This window comes from Stegodyphus dumicola, chromosome 12 (assembly GCF_044657685.1).
Source record: "Stegodyphus dumicola isolate Sdum_Otavi_A_Nest chromosome 12, ASM4465768v1".
NCBI lineage: Eukaryota > Metazoa > Arthropoda > Arachnida > Araneae > Eresidae > Stegodyphus > Stegodyphus dumicola.
Window position 1 is genome coordinate 40,561,570 of NC_140779.1, and position 19,678 is coordinate 40,581,247.

The following is a 19,678-nucleotide window of genomic DNA, read 5'->3' on the forward strand; positions in this document are numbered from 1 at the left end:
TCCTATTGTTTTACAGTAGTTTTTATAAGATTTCAAACTTTCTATTGCTGTTGTATTTAATCTATTATCGTTACATTGAGTCTACAATAACATCTAGGTGTTCAGATGAAAGAAATTATTACACGTCTCTCATTTTAAATCATAACTTTAAAATGGCAAATTACAGAAAGGCACGTTTAATGTTGAGTCAAGCAGTAAATTAAGGTTCCTTTCCAGAGTTAGCCAAGTTATGTACGCAATAGATAAAATTAAAATATGTGTTATTTCTCGCAATATTTCCAGTTTTTTCTTTGTTATTTAAAAACAGACAAAAAACATAGCTGGGTGATGTTTAATTCTTGAATTTCTCCTCTTCAGAATATTGCAGTAATTTTAGTACATTTAATGCATAGCCGGTTAATTCCCAATTACCATCTATATTCTGTAAAATGTGAAACTTTTCATTAATATTAAATTGAAATTAATATTGTTATGAGTGTACAGTTGAATTAGATAACAGAAAAGGTGCTTCAATAGACTTGTAAAATTAATTACAAGCATTTTGTTAGTTGCGCTTTATATGCTTGAAACGTCAATGATTTTGATTATTTAGTCGCAAATTGCTCTAATCTTTTTAGCCCAAAGGGACGTTAACCCAGACCCGCTATTAGTCTCGAACCGGCATTTTGCGTCGATTCAGTATAAATGTCCGTTTCGCTTTTCAAACTGTTGCCACCAAATATTACTGCCCTGTATTATATTTAAAGAAAGTGAATAATGAAGAATGGGCATAGATGTATATATATTTCTCGCACTGTGAAAAAACAACGGTACCTACAGCCATCAAATTTCGAATAATGTAGTTCTACACCCAAATATGGGCACACGGATGCCCGAATTTGGAATTTGTTTTATTGTCTATTTCATATTTTTTAACTTTAAATAATTTTTTATTAAGTAACTCAACAATTTCAAAGCGAGCAGTGGTAACACACCGTTCAGAATAAAAAATTTTACCTCCAGCGTGCGAGACTGTCTATCTGAAATTCCAAAGATAAGCTGTTTTTAAATATTTTTAGCCCAATTGGACATTAGCCCAAAATCTCTGGAAACATCTATGTGTGCGTGTAAATGGAAAAAAAGCGCCTTTTTGTGTGTAATGTAAACTTTAAAAGCTTTCAGATTTATTTTATTTGTATTATAAGTTATTACTCCCACCTTCTTAGCGAGCCTTCGTGGTGTAATGGTCTGCACGCTCAGCGCATAATTGAGAAGTCCGCGGTTCGATTCCCGGCGAAGGCGTTGCTAATTTTTCATCTTGTCTGCTTCCAAAAATACCTAATGTCTCTACAGTGGCGCAAGAACTAAAAGAGTGTTGGATGATGATTATTCTCACCCAGGATTTGGCGATTGGGTCCCCTAAAATCCCCAGTCGCCATTTAAAAGGGGGAGTATATAAAGTATTTCTTCCGCCTTCTTAGTGAGCCTTCGTGGTGTAGTGGTCTGCCCGCTCAGCGCGCAATTGAGAGGTCCGCGTTGCTAAGACGTTGCTAATTTTTCATCTTGCCTGCTTCTAAAAATACCTATCTCTCTACAGTATATTTATTCTTTAAAGTAGTGAATTATGAAAATAGTAATTACACATAAATAAGGGGCGAAATGTACCACACATATGACTACAATTCTTGTTAAAACTAAATATTTTTCTCCATTTCGGTCCCATAATTTCTATGTTCTCAGAAACATTAGCAATGCTGCCAGCTTACCTACTCTGTTACTAAATCTAAAGACTTTTGAGCTTTCATAGCATGCATTTCAGAACTTTTACCAAGAATATCTCACTGAGAATCATTGGATTACACTGTTTATAGTGTAAACATAATTCTAATAAATACAACAAACATAATTCTAATAAAATTCATGGTTCTCATTCAAATTAACGAAAACAAAAATTCATGGTTCTCATTCAAATTAACGAAAACAAAAATTCATGGTTCTCATTCAAATTAACGAAAACAAAAATTCATCTGTGCTATGATTCATGCATGCTACTTTTACTACAAAAATTCAAGCGTGTTGTAATATATATTTCTTTTCAGTCGTCTAAGATGTACCTATATCTGAGGCTTTCGAATACCAAAATTCCATCTCTTTACTTAGGTTTATTTATTTATTTATTTATGTCACACTTCTCAGTAAAACGGTTAGCGAAGGCTAGTTATGTTCCGATAGTTCGACTCCTGGATAAATCATAAACGTTTCTGCAATACGTTCGCGGAATGGGAGCGCTTAAAATCACTCGACCCGAAAGTCATTTCGAGCGGTTGGCGGGAGAAGAACTAGAGTACATATTATCCTCAGATTCCATTCCTCTCTATGCATTCGTCGAAATAACAATTGATTTCAAGCCATTTGTTGATTGATTGAACAAGCCATTTGTGCTTTGCATTCAAAAAATTCATCCTGCACTTTTTAAAATATTTCTTAATAGTGATTAATAAATAAATTTTTGCTTATTAAATATTAATGAAAGCAAACTTTGTTGCTAAATAAGCAACTTACCAGTTTCATGTAACAAAATAATTGCACTTTTTATCAGTTCAAGTCTTTATTTTATTTAGCAGCAATGTATCTAATTGATTTACATTAAAATACATTGTTGCAGTTAATAAAACATTTTTTCATTCTTAAGAAACTAAATAAGACGCTTTCAAAATCTTTTGTTTACTTTTGCTTAAGCCCAAAAGGCCCCAGAAGGGCTATTAATTTCATTTTGGTATTTTGAATTAGAAACTCTAAATGTGGGTGAATTAATTGGTAGCAACATGGTAATGTATTTTGAATAAGCCAACGTGTGCACCTGGAAGCCCAAATTTGGAATTTGTTTTATTATCTATTTCATATTTTGTAAAACTTAAACGAATTTTTGATTAACAAAATGATAAAACATTTTCATCTCCAGCGCGCGAGACTGTGTATCGAAAATTCTAAAGATATGCTCATTTTAAAATTATTTTGCTATATTGCTCTTGAACTAGATTTTATGGATAAGTGCGAAGAACATGATATTTAATAAATAAAGGTGACCCACAAAACGTTAAAAAACACCCCTTTGGATATAATGTAAAATCTGAAATTTCCTTTTTATATATATAATTATATATTATATATATAATTTCCTTTTTTTATATATTTATTTATTATTATTTTGAGTTATACACATAACAAAATCTTTGCAAAAAATATAAATTTTCAGTTATTTTATTTCATTTTAAATTTAGTTTTTTGCTTTGTTCTTTGTTATTTTTTTTCCAGATGAAATTCTTAATTTCTCTATGCATCTGAAAATATTACAAACCTTATTCTGAAATTTCTTATTCTTAACTAAATTTCGATACTGAAATATTTTCTTGCTTAATGAAAAATAAATAATATGTGCATTAATAATAAATAATATTTCGATTTTTGGGAAAAAAACTGAATACGTCCTACGTCAATATTACACAGAAATTCCCACAGCAAAATTAAATTATACTTTTTATATACGCATTATTCTAATTTTAATTTTTAATTTATAATAACTTTGCTGCAAAACTATCCAGAAACTAATTATGAACAAATGTGACAGGCAGTAGTAATTCCGTGAACTGCGGTCTATCCAGAAATCAAAGATGTTTTATGCACTGTGTGTCTTGAATTTTATAATAATCGTTCCATTATGATGTACATTGTCTAATTATCAACAACGTAGCATTGATTAGTGACGCATGAATTAACAGCAAGGTTATTTGATACTTTTGTGGCTTTTTCCTTCGACACAAGGCCGGAGACTGGAAAATGTTATTCTTTTGATAATCACCAAGCTAAACAACCAGTTTACTTCGGATACTCGAGAGAAAATCCAGAAGATGGCGGTAGTGTCGTGATGTTGATGCGCTTTTCCACATTTGGCTGTTTATTGCCAACATGGATGATTATTTTTAACGGTTTAAGATAGCGAACGTAGAGTATGTTTAAAGTCTTTTGAAATGTTCAATAAAACAGAGCTAGAATAAAATAAATCATATTACTTGTTTTTTTTATTTCGTTTGATATTGTGCTTAATTGCCTCAATTTATTTACTCATGCAATTAAAAATGAAAAGGGAAACAGACTTCAAATCTGCCTTTTTACAAGAATTATTTCTCTCAAAAAGTACACATCAGTATACAGCAAAAGGAATAAAATTAATGTTTTTTGTAATAGCAATATCTCTAACTGAATTAACAATTCATCACATGATTTTTTCTTGCAAATTCTCATAGCTATGAAGATTGCCTGCATACTGATTAAAACAGGATTGAATTAAGAATTTACTTAAAATAAAATTTCTTTGCTTAATTAAATGAGGTAAAATTATTCTAAAATGATTATGTACATTTAAGTGAACTGGAGCAAAATGTTTTCATAATGGGATGAAATATAAATTTTCAATCCATAACTGGATGCCTTTCGAACCCTCAGCTGCACCATACATTCCACGATATAACCAGTAATGAGAATTTTTGTGGTGATCTCTTTTCACGATTTCTAAGAATCTTTTTTGTGGTGCCCCCTATCGTTGATATCCAAAGCACGTGCTTAATTATTAATCCAACTCTGCCTGTAGTCTAAATCGTCTAATGTGAAAACGAAGTGTTGATATATAATTGATCACTGACGCGTGATTGGTTAAGATATTAGCACTTCGCACTCCAGCGCGGCATCGGAGGTAAACGGCAGTGAACAGCTAAATAAAAAAAAAAGAAATTGCTTTGCATAAGAAGAGTAAGTTAAAAATAAAATACAATACAAATAAACATTTTTTATTCGAATCGCTTTATATGAATTTTTGCCTTGTTTGTATATGACATTTAATAAAATTAAATAATTTATAATAATATAATAATAATTAAATTATTATAATAATAATTAATTTATAATGTAATATTATATATATTCTATAAATAATAAACATTTATTATAAACAAATAATAAAATTAAATATATATGTGATATACCAGCTTTTGTCCGGAATAAATACGATGGTGAAGAATCATAGATGTAGTCGAATGCTCTAAGTATCAGACGTTAAATTTAAAAAACAGGATCCATTTATTATTATTCAGGAGAAATAGCAGTTACAAAAAATCAGTTCTCCGAAGTAAATAAAAAAGAGCTACTAATAATTTTTTGTATGAAGTTTACTGCATCGTTACATTAAAGAAAAGAATCCGCTGTTCCTTTGCGAGTCCTTTTAAAGCCTCTGGAAAGGCGGAGCTTCCAAGAAATGATGTCAGCCTCGTCAGCCATTCCAGTTCGCTTTAAATATCTCCAGAACATTCTATAACTGTACGTGTAAAAAGGCGGGAAAAACAACTTGACTACGGGGCTGTGGATTTAATTCCACGTACTTTTATTTTAAGTGTATTTTTGACTATGGAATTTTATTATTACATATATATATCTAAGATAAAAAATATGAAAGCAAACTTCTAATTTTAATTAACTATAACTTCTTTTATTTTTTATTTAATTTGAGGACTTCATCTCTCTATCTTAAAAATAGAGTATAAATTGCGTCATTCAAATTAATCATGCGATCTTATGTAACATAGCAAAATCTGGAATTTGGGAGAACAGGTGAATTTAGGGTGAAATCAGCAAATTTAGAATGCTAAGTTTTGAGGTCGCCAATTATTTTTTAAAGCAGCTATCCATTTTTGTTATAGTTTGCATATATATATTTAAAATTTAATTAAATTAAATATCAAATAAATTAGAACCAAATCACCCTTCTTGCTAAATAACCATGAAACTATTTAAAAATATTGAAAACATAGTGAAAAAAAATATTTAATTCTACTGCTTTCCTTATGTTAAGAACATACTTTATGTTCATTTCAAGATTTTTTATTTATATTTTTGCATATGTAGAATTAAAATTACACCGTTTGGGTAAATTTTTTATTAATACGTGGTTTTACGTGTGCAGAAGTTAATAAATAAAGAAGCAAATTTTTTTTTAAAAAAATTGTCGTTTCCAATGAAAAACGTTCATTGTAAATTGCCATTTGTATTAAGCTGATGCAAAAAGCGAAAAATTTGGAATTAGGCAGACAAAACTGTTTCTATCATTCGGTCTTTAATTTCGACCTATGGATATTAATGGATGCTAAGGTGGAATGCATATACTGATAGCTATATTTTTATTTTATCGGAGTGAAAAAGTGTATATTGGATTATTACAGCTAATAATTTAGGTTTTTTAAATATGCACAATTATTTTTTTAAATTTAATATTAAAATGTAATTATTAGTAAATAATTCTCTTAAAGTAAGTAAAAGATTTTTAAATGCGTCTAAATAATAAAAAATAATAATAATTACATTACGCCCAAAGGGGTGTTTTTTAACCTTTTGCGAGTTACCTTTATTTATTAAATATCATCTTCTTCGCACTTAAACCACAAAATTCAGTTGAAGAGTAATATCGCAAAATAATTTTAAAATGAGCATATCTTTAGAATTTCCGATGCACAATCTCGCACTCTGGAGATATTTTTTTCCATACAGTGTTGCCATTGCTCGCTTTGAAAGAGTTGAGTTTGTTAAGCAAAACGTCGTCCAAGTTTTACAAAATAGGAAATAGATAATAAAACCAATTCCAAATTTGGACTTTCAGATGCCCATATTCGAGTGGAAACGAACGTTATTCAAAATTTGATGGCTCTAGGTACCATCATTTTATCACAATTCGAGAAACATACATACATTTATGCAGATTCTCCATTATTTAATTTCTTTAAATATAATACAGGGCTGTAATATCTGGTGGCAACAGTTTGAAAAGTGAACCCACATTTAAAGTTTTCAACGCAAAATGCCAAAACGAAATTAATAGCCCTTCTGGGTTGACGCCCTTCGGGTTAAAAATTTTAATAAATAAAAAATATTATAAAAAATATATAAAATCAGCTGAGAACAGCCGATAAAAAATGCACAAATTTACAAAAACAACAGCAAAAAAATAGGATAAGAAAAGAGTTCAGCGAAGTAATGCTTCATTAACTGTTGCAGCATTTATGTTAAGGATATTAGTACTCCTAATTTACGATCCAATTATTTATCAGTGCTTCATTATGTACATTCTTTGATAAGAGGAATGAACAATAGTTGTGTTTGATTACTTTTGAAGTCAATGAATATCTTTTATTTTATTTTCATTTATAATTTTTAACTTGAGCTTTTATACTGGATCTTAGGATGATTGAAGATATCAAGTTTACTTCAGACAGGATAGTTGCTGATTTAATGAACCAAAAAGAGCTTGATTGATTGTTAACGACCTAAAAACCTGATATTTGAACTACTATGAAGGATATTTATTATTTATTAGATTTTACTTCCAGCAATATCACAGCTGTTGTCCTTATGTTGGAGATCAAATACTTTTCCGTTAATGAAAATCCAGTTTATTTTTATTTTCAAACTTTGATTGATTTAACTCGATATTTTATCCCAGAATTTTCTCAGGTCTTCAAATTTAAGATTAATGATTCAGTAAGTAAGAGTTTTGCATTTTGTAGGGAGATGAAGCCCTCCGGAATCTGGCAGTACTTCAATCAAAGCGTAGTGTTGTTCCACGTGAAATGAATCACTTTATCATAAAATTGAATCACTTTAAAGAACATCAGCAAACAATTTTTAAATCAACCAAATGAACTACAAGTTGTCCAGATGAATGAATACGATAATTTAAAAAAAATAACAACTATTTATTCGGTTAAAATGCAGCCTCAAATTAGCATTGTTAACATAAAAAAACCTGAAAACTCTGCATTCTAAACATTACGTGAAAAAAGATGAGAATATTTTTCTTAATAACAATAATCATCGTTGCCATTCAACAACAAGAAAAGTAATAACATAAACATTAGTTGAAAACCATAGGTAAAAGTACCAATTAAGTTTAAAAAACGATATTAATTATTGTACAATCTTTAACAATCACATCAACAGAAAATTCTGTAACTCATACAACATTACTTTTAGCAATTTAATGTTAGGTGTTATATATTTGTCCCACGTTCTTTGACAAGGGTGAAATACACAGGAAACATTCAGCAGGTAAAGAAGGAACATCTAAATTATGCATTGTAAAATTTTGGTTTTAGAAGTTACTAGTTTTTAAAAAAATATATAGTTAAATTTTCTTCTTAAAAATGCTTTTAACTTAATTTTTATATTGCGTGTCTGTTTTCGAGTTATGTTAGTAACTATTTACCTTATTACTTCTGTTTTTATTTGGTTTTTATTTGGTTTTTTATTTGGCCTTGTTCTTTGTTTTTCACCCGTGTTCCATTTCGCAGAGATTTTGTTTCCCTGTGTTTGTTTTAGTTTCTGACTATTTCTTCTCAAACTACATTAAAAAATGTTTTATTTCGGACTTTTAACGATTCCACGTTTGCAGAGTTTGGGCCTTTACTCTGGTTTTGGATTCTGCATTTGCCTTTTTCGTGGTGGCTTGTGGAATATACCAATTCGTTTTCCCAAGTTACTAAATATTAAAACATTTCCACATTTTAAATTAACTAATTTTGTTCTTATTTAAAAACAATTTTGATTTTTAGCTCATTTTACTTACTTGTACGAAGCAAAAGAAGTCCTGTAATCGCAAAAAATTTCGAGTATTGTATTTCAACGAAAATATTCATTGCAACCGCTCTCGAAACCATTTAAACGATGTTTTTTGCGTGAGATCTGTACGTAAGGACATAATAAAGGACTATTTATGCCAAAAAAAAAGATTGTAAAATCATAGAAGAGAATATTTGCTTGACGTCGGTACGTACATATGCATGTATCTCGCATAACTCAAGAACAAGTAGCCATAGAATGTTGAAATTTTGTATATGGGACTGCTATAACACGTAGTTGTGTACCTCCCTTTTTCGTTGCAATCGGCTATACCAGTCGTTTGTTGATATATATTTATTCCCACTCTGTTACCTGCCTCGGTGAGCTTATATATATATTTTTTTTTGTTATATGTTGGTAAAATGTGCATTTTTTGCTTCAAAAGTGATTGAATTATGTTTTCTTACTTTCCAGTTAAGGCTTTTATATCTTTAGTTAATCTGCATCTAATAGTTGTAGAATTATCAATAATTTAAAAGTTTTTTAAGTGGTACTAACGAGGCCGCCGTTTGTTTACATTTTAAACTCTTAGTAGTAAAGTAAGTTAAGTCAATCTGTGCACTAACTTCAGTGTGTCTTTGCCGAATAGGACCAAAAATAAACTTTCAATTTTGTGCACTGAAGAATCTGTTTTCCTGCCCCCTGGCCGAATTGCTGGTTTTTGTGTAGAAACTCTAATTTTAATTGTAATTTTTTTTTAACTGTATTTGGTGTTTTAGATTTTTCTGTATTTTACTATTGTTAATGAAGAAGTTCTGAGTTTTAATATATTTTTGCTTTTCCGCGAAGTGAGAACTGAATTAATTGAATGAGAAATATATCTCTAATGAAATTCCAGGAAATAAGTTTAAGTGAAAGGCAGTAAAAGATATGTATAATTTAATAGTCCACTACAAGGAGGTTATGTGGCGTCCACATCAGATTTTTTTCGTATTGTATAATTAAGTTCGAATCCTGCTAAAACAGGTTTTTATCTTGATAAATGAATTCAAATAATACCAAATTTTATGATTATCTAAAAAATAATTTTAATTTCTTATTTTGTATTGATGTATTCTCACTTAATTAATTTTTATTATTTAAAATTATTTTTTAAAAAATTTTTAATAGGTTTTATTTTTTATCCAGATACAATTCAGAAACGCGGCATTGTTGATAATTCGTTTCGCCATAACAAAGACCTAAAGAATTTTCAACTATATTATTCAATACTGCCTAATTTTTTTTTTGTTTTGTATTCAATTACTTTTGTTTTAGTTTTAAAGTTTATGGGTTATGCTATTTTATGCTTTTCTGTTAGTACATTCACTATTGTGGAAAGGTATTAATTCTATATAATTGATATCTTTCTTCTAAAAAGTTGAATATTTATGTACTTTACCTATCCGATCAAGAAGATTTTAAATATATTTGAAGCCAAACCAAAAATAAAATTTTATTTAGCTGCAAAGAATGTTATTTAAAATATTTGTTTTTTTTTTAACTTCATTTCGTTTCACTTTTCAAACTATTGCCACCAAATATTATTGCCCTGTATTATATTTGAAGAAATTAAATAATGAAGAATCTACATAACTGTATGTATGTTTCTCGCATTGCGATAATACAATTTTGAATACAGCCATCCAATTTTGAATGATGTAATCCTCCTGCGAATATGGCATCTGGAAGCCCAAATTTGAAATTTGGAATTTGTTTTATTATCGATTTCATATTTCATAAAACTTTAGCGAATTTTTTATTAACAAACTCAAGGATTTCAAAGCGAGCAATGACAACGTTATACAGAAAAAATATTTTTATCTCCAGCGCGTGAGACTGTGTATCGGAAATTCTAAAGATATGCTCAATTTAAAATTATTTTGCGATATTGCTCATGAACTGAATTTTATGTGCGAAGAACATGATATTTAATAAATAAAGGTAACACATGAAATGTTTAAAAAACGCCCCTTTGGACGTAACTTAATCAAAGCAATCTGAAACTTTTTAGATTTTCTTTTATTATTATTATTATTATTATTATTATTATTATTATTATTCAGCTTATTTGTTTTTTCATCCTTTCTGACTCATCTTCCATACGGCTCTGGCACGTCTAACTTTAAAAGTATATTGATTACTTTAAGCAAACTAACGTCTAACTTTAATTAAGTTAGACGTTAGTTTGCTTAAAGTAATCAATATACTGGGGTAAATGAATCATATCTAGCAAAAAATACAGTGAATAAACAACAAAAGTATCTCTTATTACAGAATAAATGAGGCAGTTCATTATGTTACCTAAGAGCTATTATTGTTATACATGACCAGACTGTAATAGGCAGGTGTTTTGTATTATTACAAATTGTCACTCCGAAGATTAATACCAGCCGTCTAAGGATAGGTATTATTTACTTAAGATACACATACATAACCTGTTCGATATACTAAATAAGTTTTGTAATGTTAATATGTGGGGATGGGACGTTTAGATCTTCGAATCGTACGAATCTTAAAAAAAGACTGAAGATTCGAAAATTCGAACTTTTCACTTTTTTTCGGACTTTCGAATCTTTTCAATCCTAACCTAAAGTACAGTCACACCTTTTATTTCAAAAGTTTGGAAAGATTAGTTTTATTGATGCCTAATAATTATTTATTAAATAAAGATTGCGATTATTGCGATTTCAGTAATATCTAAATTACCAGTATTATTATATGTAGGTCTTTTTTCGTACTTTTCTGCCGAGAACTTAGTATTCCGTGTATGGAGTTTATATACGCTACCTTTTGAAAGAACCGTTATCTCTTGCTTTGATTTAAGAAGTTCTGGGCAAATGGGAAATTTTTTAATTACTATATAAATATTTTTTGTCAAATTATATTTAGGAAAGCAATTCCAAAATTCTGGAGTTCTAATTCTATTCTTTATGTGCTAAATTTCATTTGTATCTTCTTCTTACTATAGTATGTATATATATTTTTTAAGAACTGTACGTTTATTTTTCTTTAACTGCAAATTTCAGTTTGGCTCTGATTAAAAGTTAAACAATATTAACTTAAAATTGAAAACTTTAAATATTAAGGGAAAAGTTTTTTTTTCCCTTTTTACTTCCTTGCACGAAGTAAAAAGGAAGTATTGTAATCGCAAAAAGTTTCAGGCAGCATATTTCAACGAAAATATCCCATTTTGACCTCTTTCAAATGCAATTTAACGATGTATTTCCGTGATATATGTACGTAAGGACAGAATAAAACACTCTTTTCCTCCAAAAAAATTATGAATCTGCTTTAAAATTAATTCTGAAGAGAATTTTTTGTGGCGTCAGTACGAACGTATGTACGTATCTCGCATAACTCAAAAACGAGTAGCCTCAGAACGTTGAAATTTTGTATATAGGACTGCTATAACATGTAGATGTGCACCTCGTATTTTGGTTGCAATCGGCCGCACCAAACGTATATAAATATATTTATATATATATCCACTCTATTGCCCGGCTCAGTGATCTCAGTTTCTTTAATCTTAAACGTTTGTAAATTGTGCATTTTTTGCTTTAAAAATGATTGAATTATGTTGTTCTTATCTTCCGGTTATGGTTTTTATGCCTTTAGTAAATCTGTATGCAATATTTTTAGAATTATCAACAATTTTAAAATTGTTTAATTGCCGCTAAGCCTAATAATGTTTTTGATGGCGGCCATTGCTCTTGTTTACATTTGAAACAGCAGGATAGCGGATTTGTTGTCAATCTAGAGAAACTTAGCTTCGCAACAACAAACGCCTTCATTTATTATTTAAATCATGCTTAATCCTTTCTGTTTTTTTTTTTTTTCTAGGAAATAAGCGTTTAAGATACTTCGTAATTTTTAATACAGATATTTTGAGTTTTTATGTGTTTTTGCCTTGTCGCAAAGTGAAAACTGAAGAAAGAATGAGAAATACTCAATGGTCTGTGAAAAACTGTTTCTTTTTTGTTTTGTTTGCTTAATTTCTTTTATACATCATTCTAGCTTTATTATAGTATTTGAATAGAACATGATGCAACGATTAGATAATTCTTTAAATGATATAAATTTTGCGCATTCTGAGTTATAGTATGAATCATATATTGGTAAAGGCCGTTAATGGTCGATTGCCTCTTACTAAGTGATAAGACATAGCCATAGACATAGTTATAATATGAACGAAATATAACCGTTATAATATATTACCGTTATAATATATTCGTATTATAACGAAATATATATTCTATTATATATTTCGTTATTCCGTTATAACGAAATATATTCGTTATAATATGAACGAATATCATATTATAATATGAACTGTTAAGTGAACCTAGCGCCAGAGTGTCGGTATGGTAAACAAAGTGAATTTTAAAGAATGCATTTATTCTATTGTGGTTTATGCGGTGTCGGCGAAGTAGGTTTAATTCAATCTAATAAGTTTAAATGAAATGCAATAAAAAATGCGTATAATTTAATATTCCGTACAAGGAAGTCATGTGGTGTACACATCAGATTTTTCTTCTTCTTCTAATGTGAAAGATTTGAGAAATTTAGGATTTGTCACCCTTCTAATTAGATATGGAAAACTGAATGGAGAAATTTGTTTTGTAAATAACTTTGTGGCATTGGCATAGAAATGGGAATACCCTGCATGCATACAAATTTAGGCATGCATACAAATTAGACTCTTCAGGCATACTTCGTGTTCTCTTGGAATAATAAAGATGTTATTTCTAAGGTACGGCTTTATAACTAACGTCGTAATGTGACTAGAAAAGCTGCTTGTATCCTAAAAAAAAAACACATAGCTATTTTTTTATCATAATATAGTAGGCGCCTCTTACTAAGAGTCCGTTTGTCCACCACTATTTTAATAATATTAAACGATGAGAAATAATGCCCTACAAAACAACGATAGAGTTCAACTAATTTAATATAAAAGTTATTAGAAACATACAAATATGAATCTTCTCAGCATTTTAAATAGGAAAAAGGGAAAAAATGAGTTGTTCACAACGTTTTTAACGCAAAGGTTCATTTATGAACGATTCCTAACGTTTCTGGAAATTATTTAACCGATGCTGATCCTCTAATGCCCCTTTGGGCTTAAAATATTTAAAAACAGCATATCTTTAGAATTTCCAATAGATAGTCTCGCGCGCTGGAGATTAAATTGTTTTATTCCGTGGTGTTATCACTGCTCGCTTTGAAATCGTTGAGTTTTTAATCAAAGATTCGTTAAAATTTTGCAAAATATGAAATAGACTAGATGCTATGCGGCCAGCCTCCGTCTGGCTTTTAAATGTACCGGGAAAATGTGTAAAGGGAACACCAAACATTAAATTTAAAAACTGCACAGAATTTTACTCTGTAGAACAATTTTATCAAAAAAAATTTAATAGAAATGTATTACATATAAAAAATTTATAATGGAATTACAATAAATATTACACATAAAAAATTACAATGAAATTACAACAAAATAATAATAAAAAATTACAAACAGTACCCTTAATACAAATATTAATTATCCTAATAAATAAATTAACCAAGTTACTTTTTTTTTTTTTATCACAGTGCGAGAAACATACATACATACATTCATGCAGATTCTTCATTAATTTCTTTAAATATAAAACAGGGCGATAATATTTGATGGCAACAAACTGAAAAGTGATTTGGACATTTAAAGTGATTCTACTCAAAATACCGTTTTGAGACAAATAGCTCTTCTGGGCTAACGCCTATTTGGGCTAATACCAATTTATAATAATAATTATGATCTGTTTCACAATGTTTTTAACGCAAAAGTTCATTTATGAACCGCTCATAACGTTTCTGCAAATTATTTCACCGATGCTGAGCTTCTAATCTTAATACGTAGAGGGCATTCCTCGTTAGAGAGAACAAGCTAATGTTCTCTCTCACGAGGTAATGAACAAGCTTTTTTGTTGGCTTAATTTTTAAGTTTACGTTAATTAAAATTAATGTAAAATTCATTAAAAATAATTAATTAAAAATTAATGTAAAATTAAAAATTAAGGGGGGTAAAGAGGGGAAAGCAATCTAGTAAATGTTTTTTTTTTTTTTTTTTTTTTTTTTTTTTTCAAGAGGAAGGAAAAAGGAGACAAAATACTATAAAATTTTCCCTATTTTTCTAATAGGGTTTTAAATTAATATTTTTTTGGTAGAACTCTAAACAAAAAAAATTCTATAGAATTTATGCTTTTCCTCCTGAAGAAGAGGGACCTGCCTCTTATCACACACAAAATTAATAGAGCAGTTCAAAATCTACGCCAAACTGAAGTTGCTTTTTTTTTTTTTTTTTTTTTGGTTAATTTTAAATAATTCTGATCAAATCGAAACCAAGTTGTTTGGCGATTTAATCCATTATCAGACGACGTTTCTTTGTCATTTGCCATACTTTGTAATTTGACTTTATTTGCCAACTAAAAATAATCTGACCCCATTTGACGACTAAAAAATATAACCTTTAACATTTCGATCATATTAACCGAATTTTTCACCATAATAAGCGAAGTATTCTCCATGTTATTATATACAAACATGAGAAAATTCGGCAATACGATAACAATACCCGAATGATAACATTCACTGCGACCACATTAAGCGACGTCTAGTGCACATAAAAGATTGGTAGATTATCAAATAACAAATTTCGCAGACTTTCGTTTTACAGAAATCAATATCTAATCAAGTTTTACTACACTATTTCCTGTAAAAAGACGCATTTATCTTAGAAACACTTTTACCGGCTATAAGCAATAATCTTTTCAATAAATATGTTTATCAATAATGCGCTATTATACAGTGCTCCTGTAAAAAGAGTGCCTACGTTTTTTATTTTTCACGTATTGATTCTGAATATGTATTTCCAGTTACAAAGTTACTCGAAAAGATAAAAGATAAGATAAAGGAATAAGATAAAAGATTAAGATAAAGAATAAGATAAAGGGTTAAGATAAAGGATATGTGAAAATATTTTCAAACCTGGGGATGGAAGAGTTTGTATACAGGGCCGGCACCAGAGTGTACGCAACCGGGGCGACAGCACCGGACGATAGAATTTAGGGGTGGCAAAATTGTTAGAATTTAGTAAGGAACCGGGTAGCCAAATTTTGAATTCTCGGAGTTTGCACCGAGCGGAAAAAAGTCTAGTGGCTGTCCTGTTGGTATACGGAACATCTAACTACATTTATATGATTCCACACGCAGCGAAAAATCCTCTTAGTAAAATATACATTAAAATACTCCATATCTTCACGTACAAAATTCGAAAAAGACACTTGAGAGGAAATTACGAACTTAGATCAGTTTCGCCACCTGTCAAAGACTTAAATTTGTTCTATAAGTGTTAAATTTGGAAAGAAGCTGCAGAACGAAAATTATGATTCTGATTGACTTGGTGGGTTTGTCTGATGACTTGTTGGGAGTATATTATTGACTTTTAAGGTGGTAGCATGAAACTATTTAACTACCAAATAGTTTGTTTTAACTGTTAAACAGATCCTTAACGAGTCTTTTCGTAATTCTAAAAATGCAATTTTAATGAAATTCTATTGATAACAGGGTTTAGTATTATTTGTTAAGCGGGAAACATGGATCCTGGAAGGAAAAATAAATTAAACTATTTTAAATGTAGGTTAAAAATTATTAAATCATTTTTTTTCTGAAACTTTTCTTGGTGATTATTATTTACCAAAAATGTTACTCTTTTTCCCCGAAATAAAATTATTAACTAAATGATAATTTATAAACTAAAACGATCTGATCAGGATTTTTCCAAACACAGCTAATAAACTGTGATTTTGGTTACTTCAGAAATTCTGAAATATTTAGCAAATGAAGAGAAAAAAATCTGAAAGCTCTCAGATTTTTATATTACGCCCAAATGGGCGTTTTTCTAACGTTATGAGTGTTACCTTTATTTATTAAATATCATGTTTTCACACGTAAACCCTTACGTTATTCGAAATTCGATGGTTCTAGGTACTGTTGTTTTACCACAGTGCGAGAAACATATATACATTTATGCTGATTCTCCATTATTTAATTTCTTTAAATATAATACAGGGCTCTAATATTGTATGGCAACAATTTGAAAAGTGAAATTTATAGTGAAACGCCGCAAAATGCCAACACAAAATTAATAGCCCTTCTGGGCTAATACCCTTGGGCTAAAATAAAATCCAGAAAAGCTACACTAACGCAAGCAAACGTTGCTCTTTAAATATGCATCTGAGTTAATAAACTTCCTAATAAAATTGACTAGCTTTTTGCTGTTGTCGTTGGCCATAGAATCAAAGACCATTTTACTTTTTGTGCAATGATTTATCGACCATTTAAAATTTATTTTAAAAATATTTATATTATTTTATTAAAAATATTAAATTTATTAAAATTTATATTATTTTATTAAAAATATTAAATTTATTAAAATTTATATTATTTTATTTAAAAAAAACCATTTAAATGTATTTAATGCAACGCAGGATTTTGCAAGAACATCGCCACACCATTTGCACAGATGGCGTTCGAAGAGAAACGAACATCCTCGCCAAATCGTGCCAACAACGCATCACTTGCTTAATGAATAGCAACCCTATACAACAAATCCCGTCCCCACACCATGGTGTGTTTTGACGCGGATGCAGCGCAGTAGCTCCTGCAAGTGAAGAGTAAGGAGTTGTTTGGTACTTCCAAAGAGGATTTCTATCGTCGAACATCTCTGAACAGTGGCGTCGGCTGCGGCATCGCCATGCCCACGCTACGAGAAAAAATCGCAGGATTATTAAGGCAGATACCACCTCACACGGATAATTCCAAAATCGAGAATCTTCAGGCTGGAGTGTCATCCCAAGCCGGCTCTACGCCCCAGGAATCTTTCATTCAGAAATATTTGAATGGGTAAGTATCATCTCCCTCCCCTTTTCTTTGTCAGGAGCTGCAAAGCAAGCGCCGCATTCGTTAGTAAACAAAGCTTTCGCGCATGCTGACTTCGCTCTGAAGTTTAGTTACGCAGGGCAATGCTAAACTTTTTTCGAATTATTCTGCGAAAAAAAGGAATTGGAACTTTTTTGATTCGTTATCGTTAATCGCACTTAAAAAAATATTAAAATCGTTTCTTGGTAGTTTGGAATTATGCATTTATTGATTGCAACTTTGTTGCCATTGTTCCCGCGAGCATTATTCTTTTTAGATAAACGAAAATTGTTCTATGCTGGAGATGTTAGTTATCTACGTGTTTGAATGAAGCTCTTATCAACTTTTTCACATCTTTGTTGATAATCCGTTGAGAGTCATTAAAAAAGGAATAAATGGCTATTTCTTTTTTGTTTATTATGACTTGCCATTAATTTTTTTAAATATTATCATTGAAGCAAAATTTTCATAATTATTTTGTTCTATGTCACTGGAAAAATTAAAATTTTAGAATAAGAAGCTAAATAATTTAAAGAACAGATTATGAAGTAATTTGTAAAAAAAAATTAATTTGAAAATTTCTCTGTTGGTTTCGTTTAAGTCCAAAGGGGCAATTTGCCCTGAAGGATTATTATTTTCCTTTTGGCATTTTGCGTTGGTTCACTATAAGTGTCTGATTCACTTTTCAAATTGTTGCCACCAAATATTATCGCGCTGTATTATATTTAAAGAAATTAAATAATGAAGAATCTACATAAATGTATGTATGTTTCTCGCATTGTGATAAAACAACGGTACCTAGAGCCATCCAATTTTGAGTAACGTACATTTCCACCCGAATATGGGCATCTGGAAGCCCAAATTTTGTTTAGATGTTAGTCAAAAGCGTTAACCGTTAATCAAAAGGTTGAGAACCGCTGCTCTACGGGGAAAAAACCTTTTTATCTCCAGCGCGCGAGACTTTGTATCGGAAATTCTAAAGATATGCTCATTTTAAAATTATTTTGCAATATTGCTGTTGAACTGAATTTTATGGTTTAAGTGCGAAGAACATGATGTTTAATAAAAAAAAAAAAAAAAGGTAACACACATTAAAAAATGCCCCTTTGGACGTAATTTAAAATCGGAAAGCATGCCTTTTTTTAAAAATTATTTTTTAATTCTGTAAATGCTCTTTATTATGGCAAATTTCTAAAACATTACTTTTATCTATTTTGTGTAGTATTTTACTTTTATATTTATTAGCTTTGATGTAGTATCGAAATTTCAGCACAATATTTTATTCGTTGCTTTGTCTAAACAGATTTTAGTAGTACTCAGAAAATTTTACTAAGTTAAAGTAATCCTAATTAATATATGTGTTAGTGTCTGATTTTCAAAGTAATATTGAATTACTTTTATCAGTTATTCATACTAAAACTTCCTGACTAAAAATAAAAACGAAACAGCATTTAGTTGATCTACTTACCGTAACATCAGTTAAGAATTATGAATTCTTTTGCTGCAAAATAGTTTTTATTTGAGAAATGTAATGGCATTTGTAAATAAAAACTATAATTTAAATTAACAAGATGCTATTATTTCTCAGGCCGTTTTACTGCCAGTGATCATTCTGTTGCTGGATACAATTTTTTTTTCACAACCTAATAGAATGAAAAACTATTAAATTATGTAAAATAATTTCACTTAGATTTCTAATAAAATTGCTAAAACCTATTGATTAAAGTTTTGAGGATTTTATATAAAATAATCCATGGTTATCATTTCACTGCGAGCGCGGTATCTGTGACTTAAAGTTTTAATTATTGTAGAAAATGTAAAAACGCTGATGATTATTTGATGAAGAATAAATAGTCTATATCAGCGGTTCTCAACCTTTTGACTAACTCGTACCATCAAAACAAAAACTGAAAAATGTTAGTAATCATTGCAAAATGTACTAGTAGTAAGTACACTAGTACATTTTGCAATGATCTTTCTTTCTTTCTTCTTTTTTTTTTTTTTTTTTTTTTTTTTCAGTTTCTCAATAGAAATCTTTAAAAAA

At 29.7% G+C, this 19,678-nt stretch overlaps 1 protein-coding gene across 1 annotated transcript in view; it reads left to right on the top strand.

Moving 5' to 3' along the window:
* Positions 1 to 17,336: 17,336 nt before the first annotated feature.
* The window catches only part of LOC118196596 (PP2C-like domain-containing protein CG9801), a 74,026-nt gene continuing 71,684 nt past the window's right edge, over positions 17,337 to 19,678 (top strand). The window contains exon 1 of the mRNA XM_035368067.2: positions 17,337 to 17,619. Coding sequence (XP_035223958.1) covers positions 17,471 to 17,619 — 149 coding nt within the window. The 5' untranslated portion in view covers positions 17,337 to 17,470. The remainder of the gene's footprint in view (positions 17,620 to 19,678) is intronic.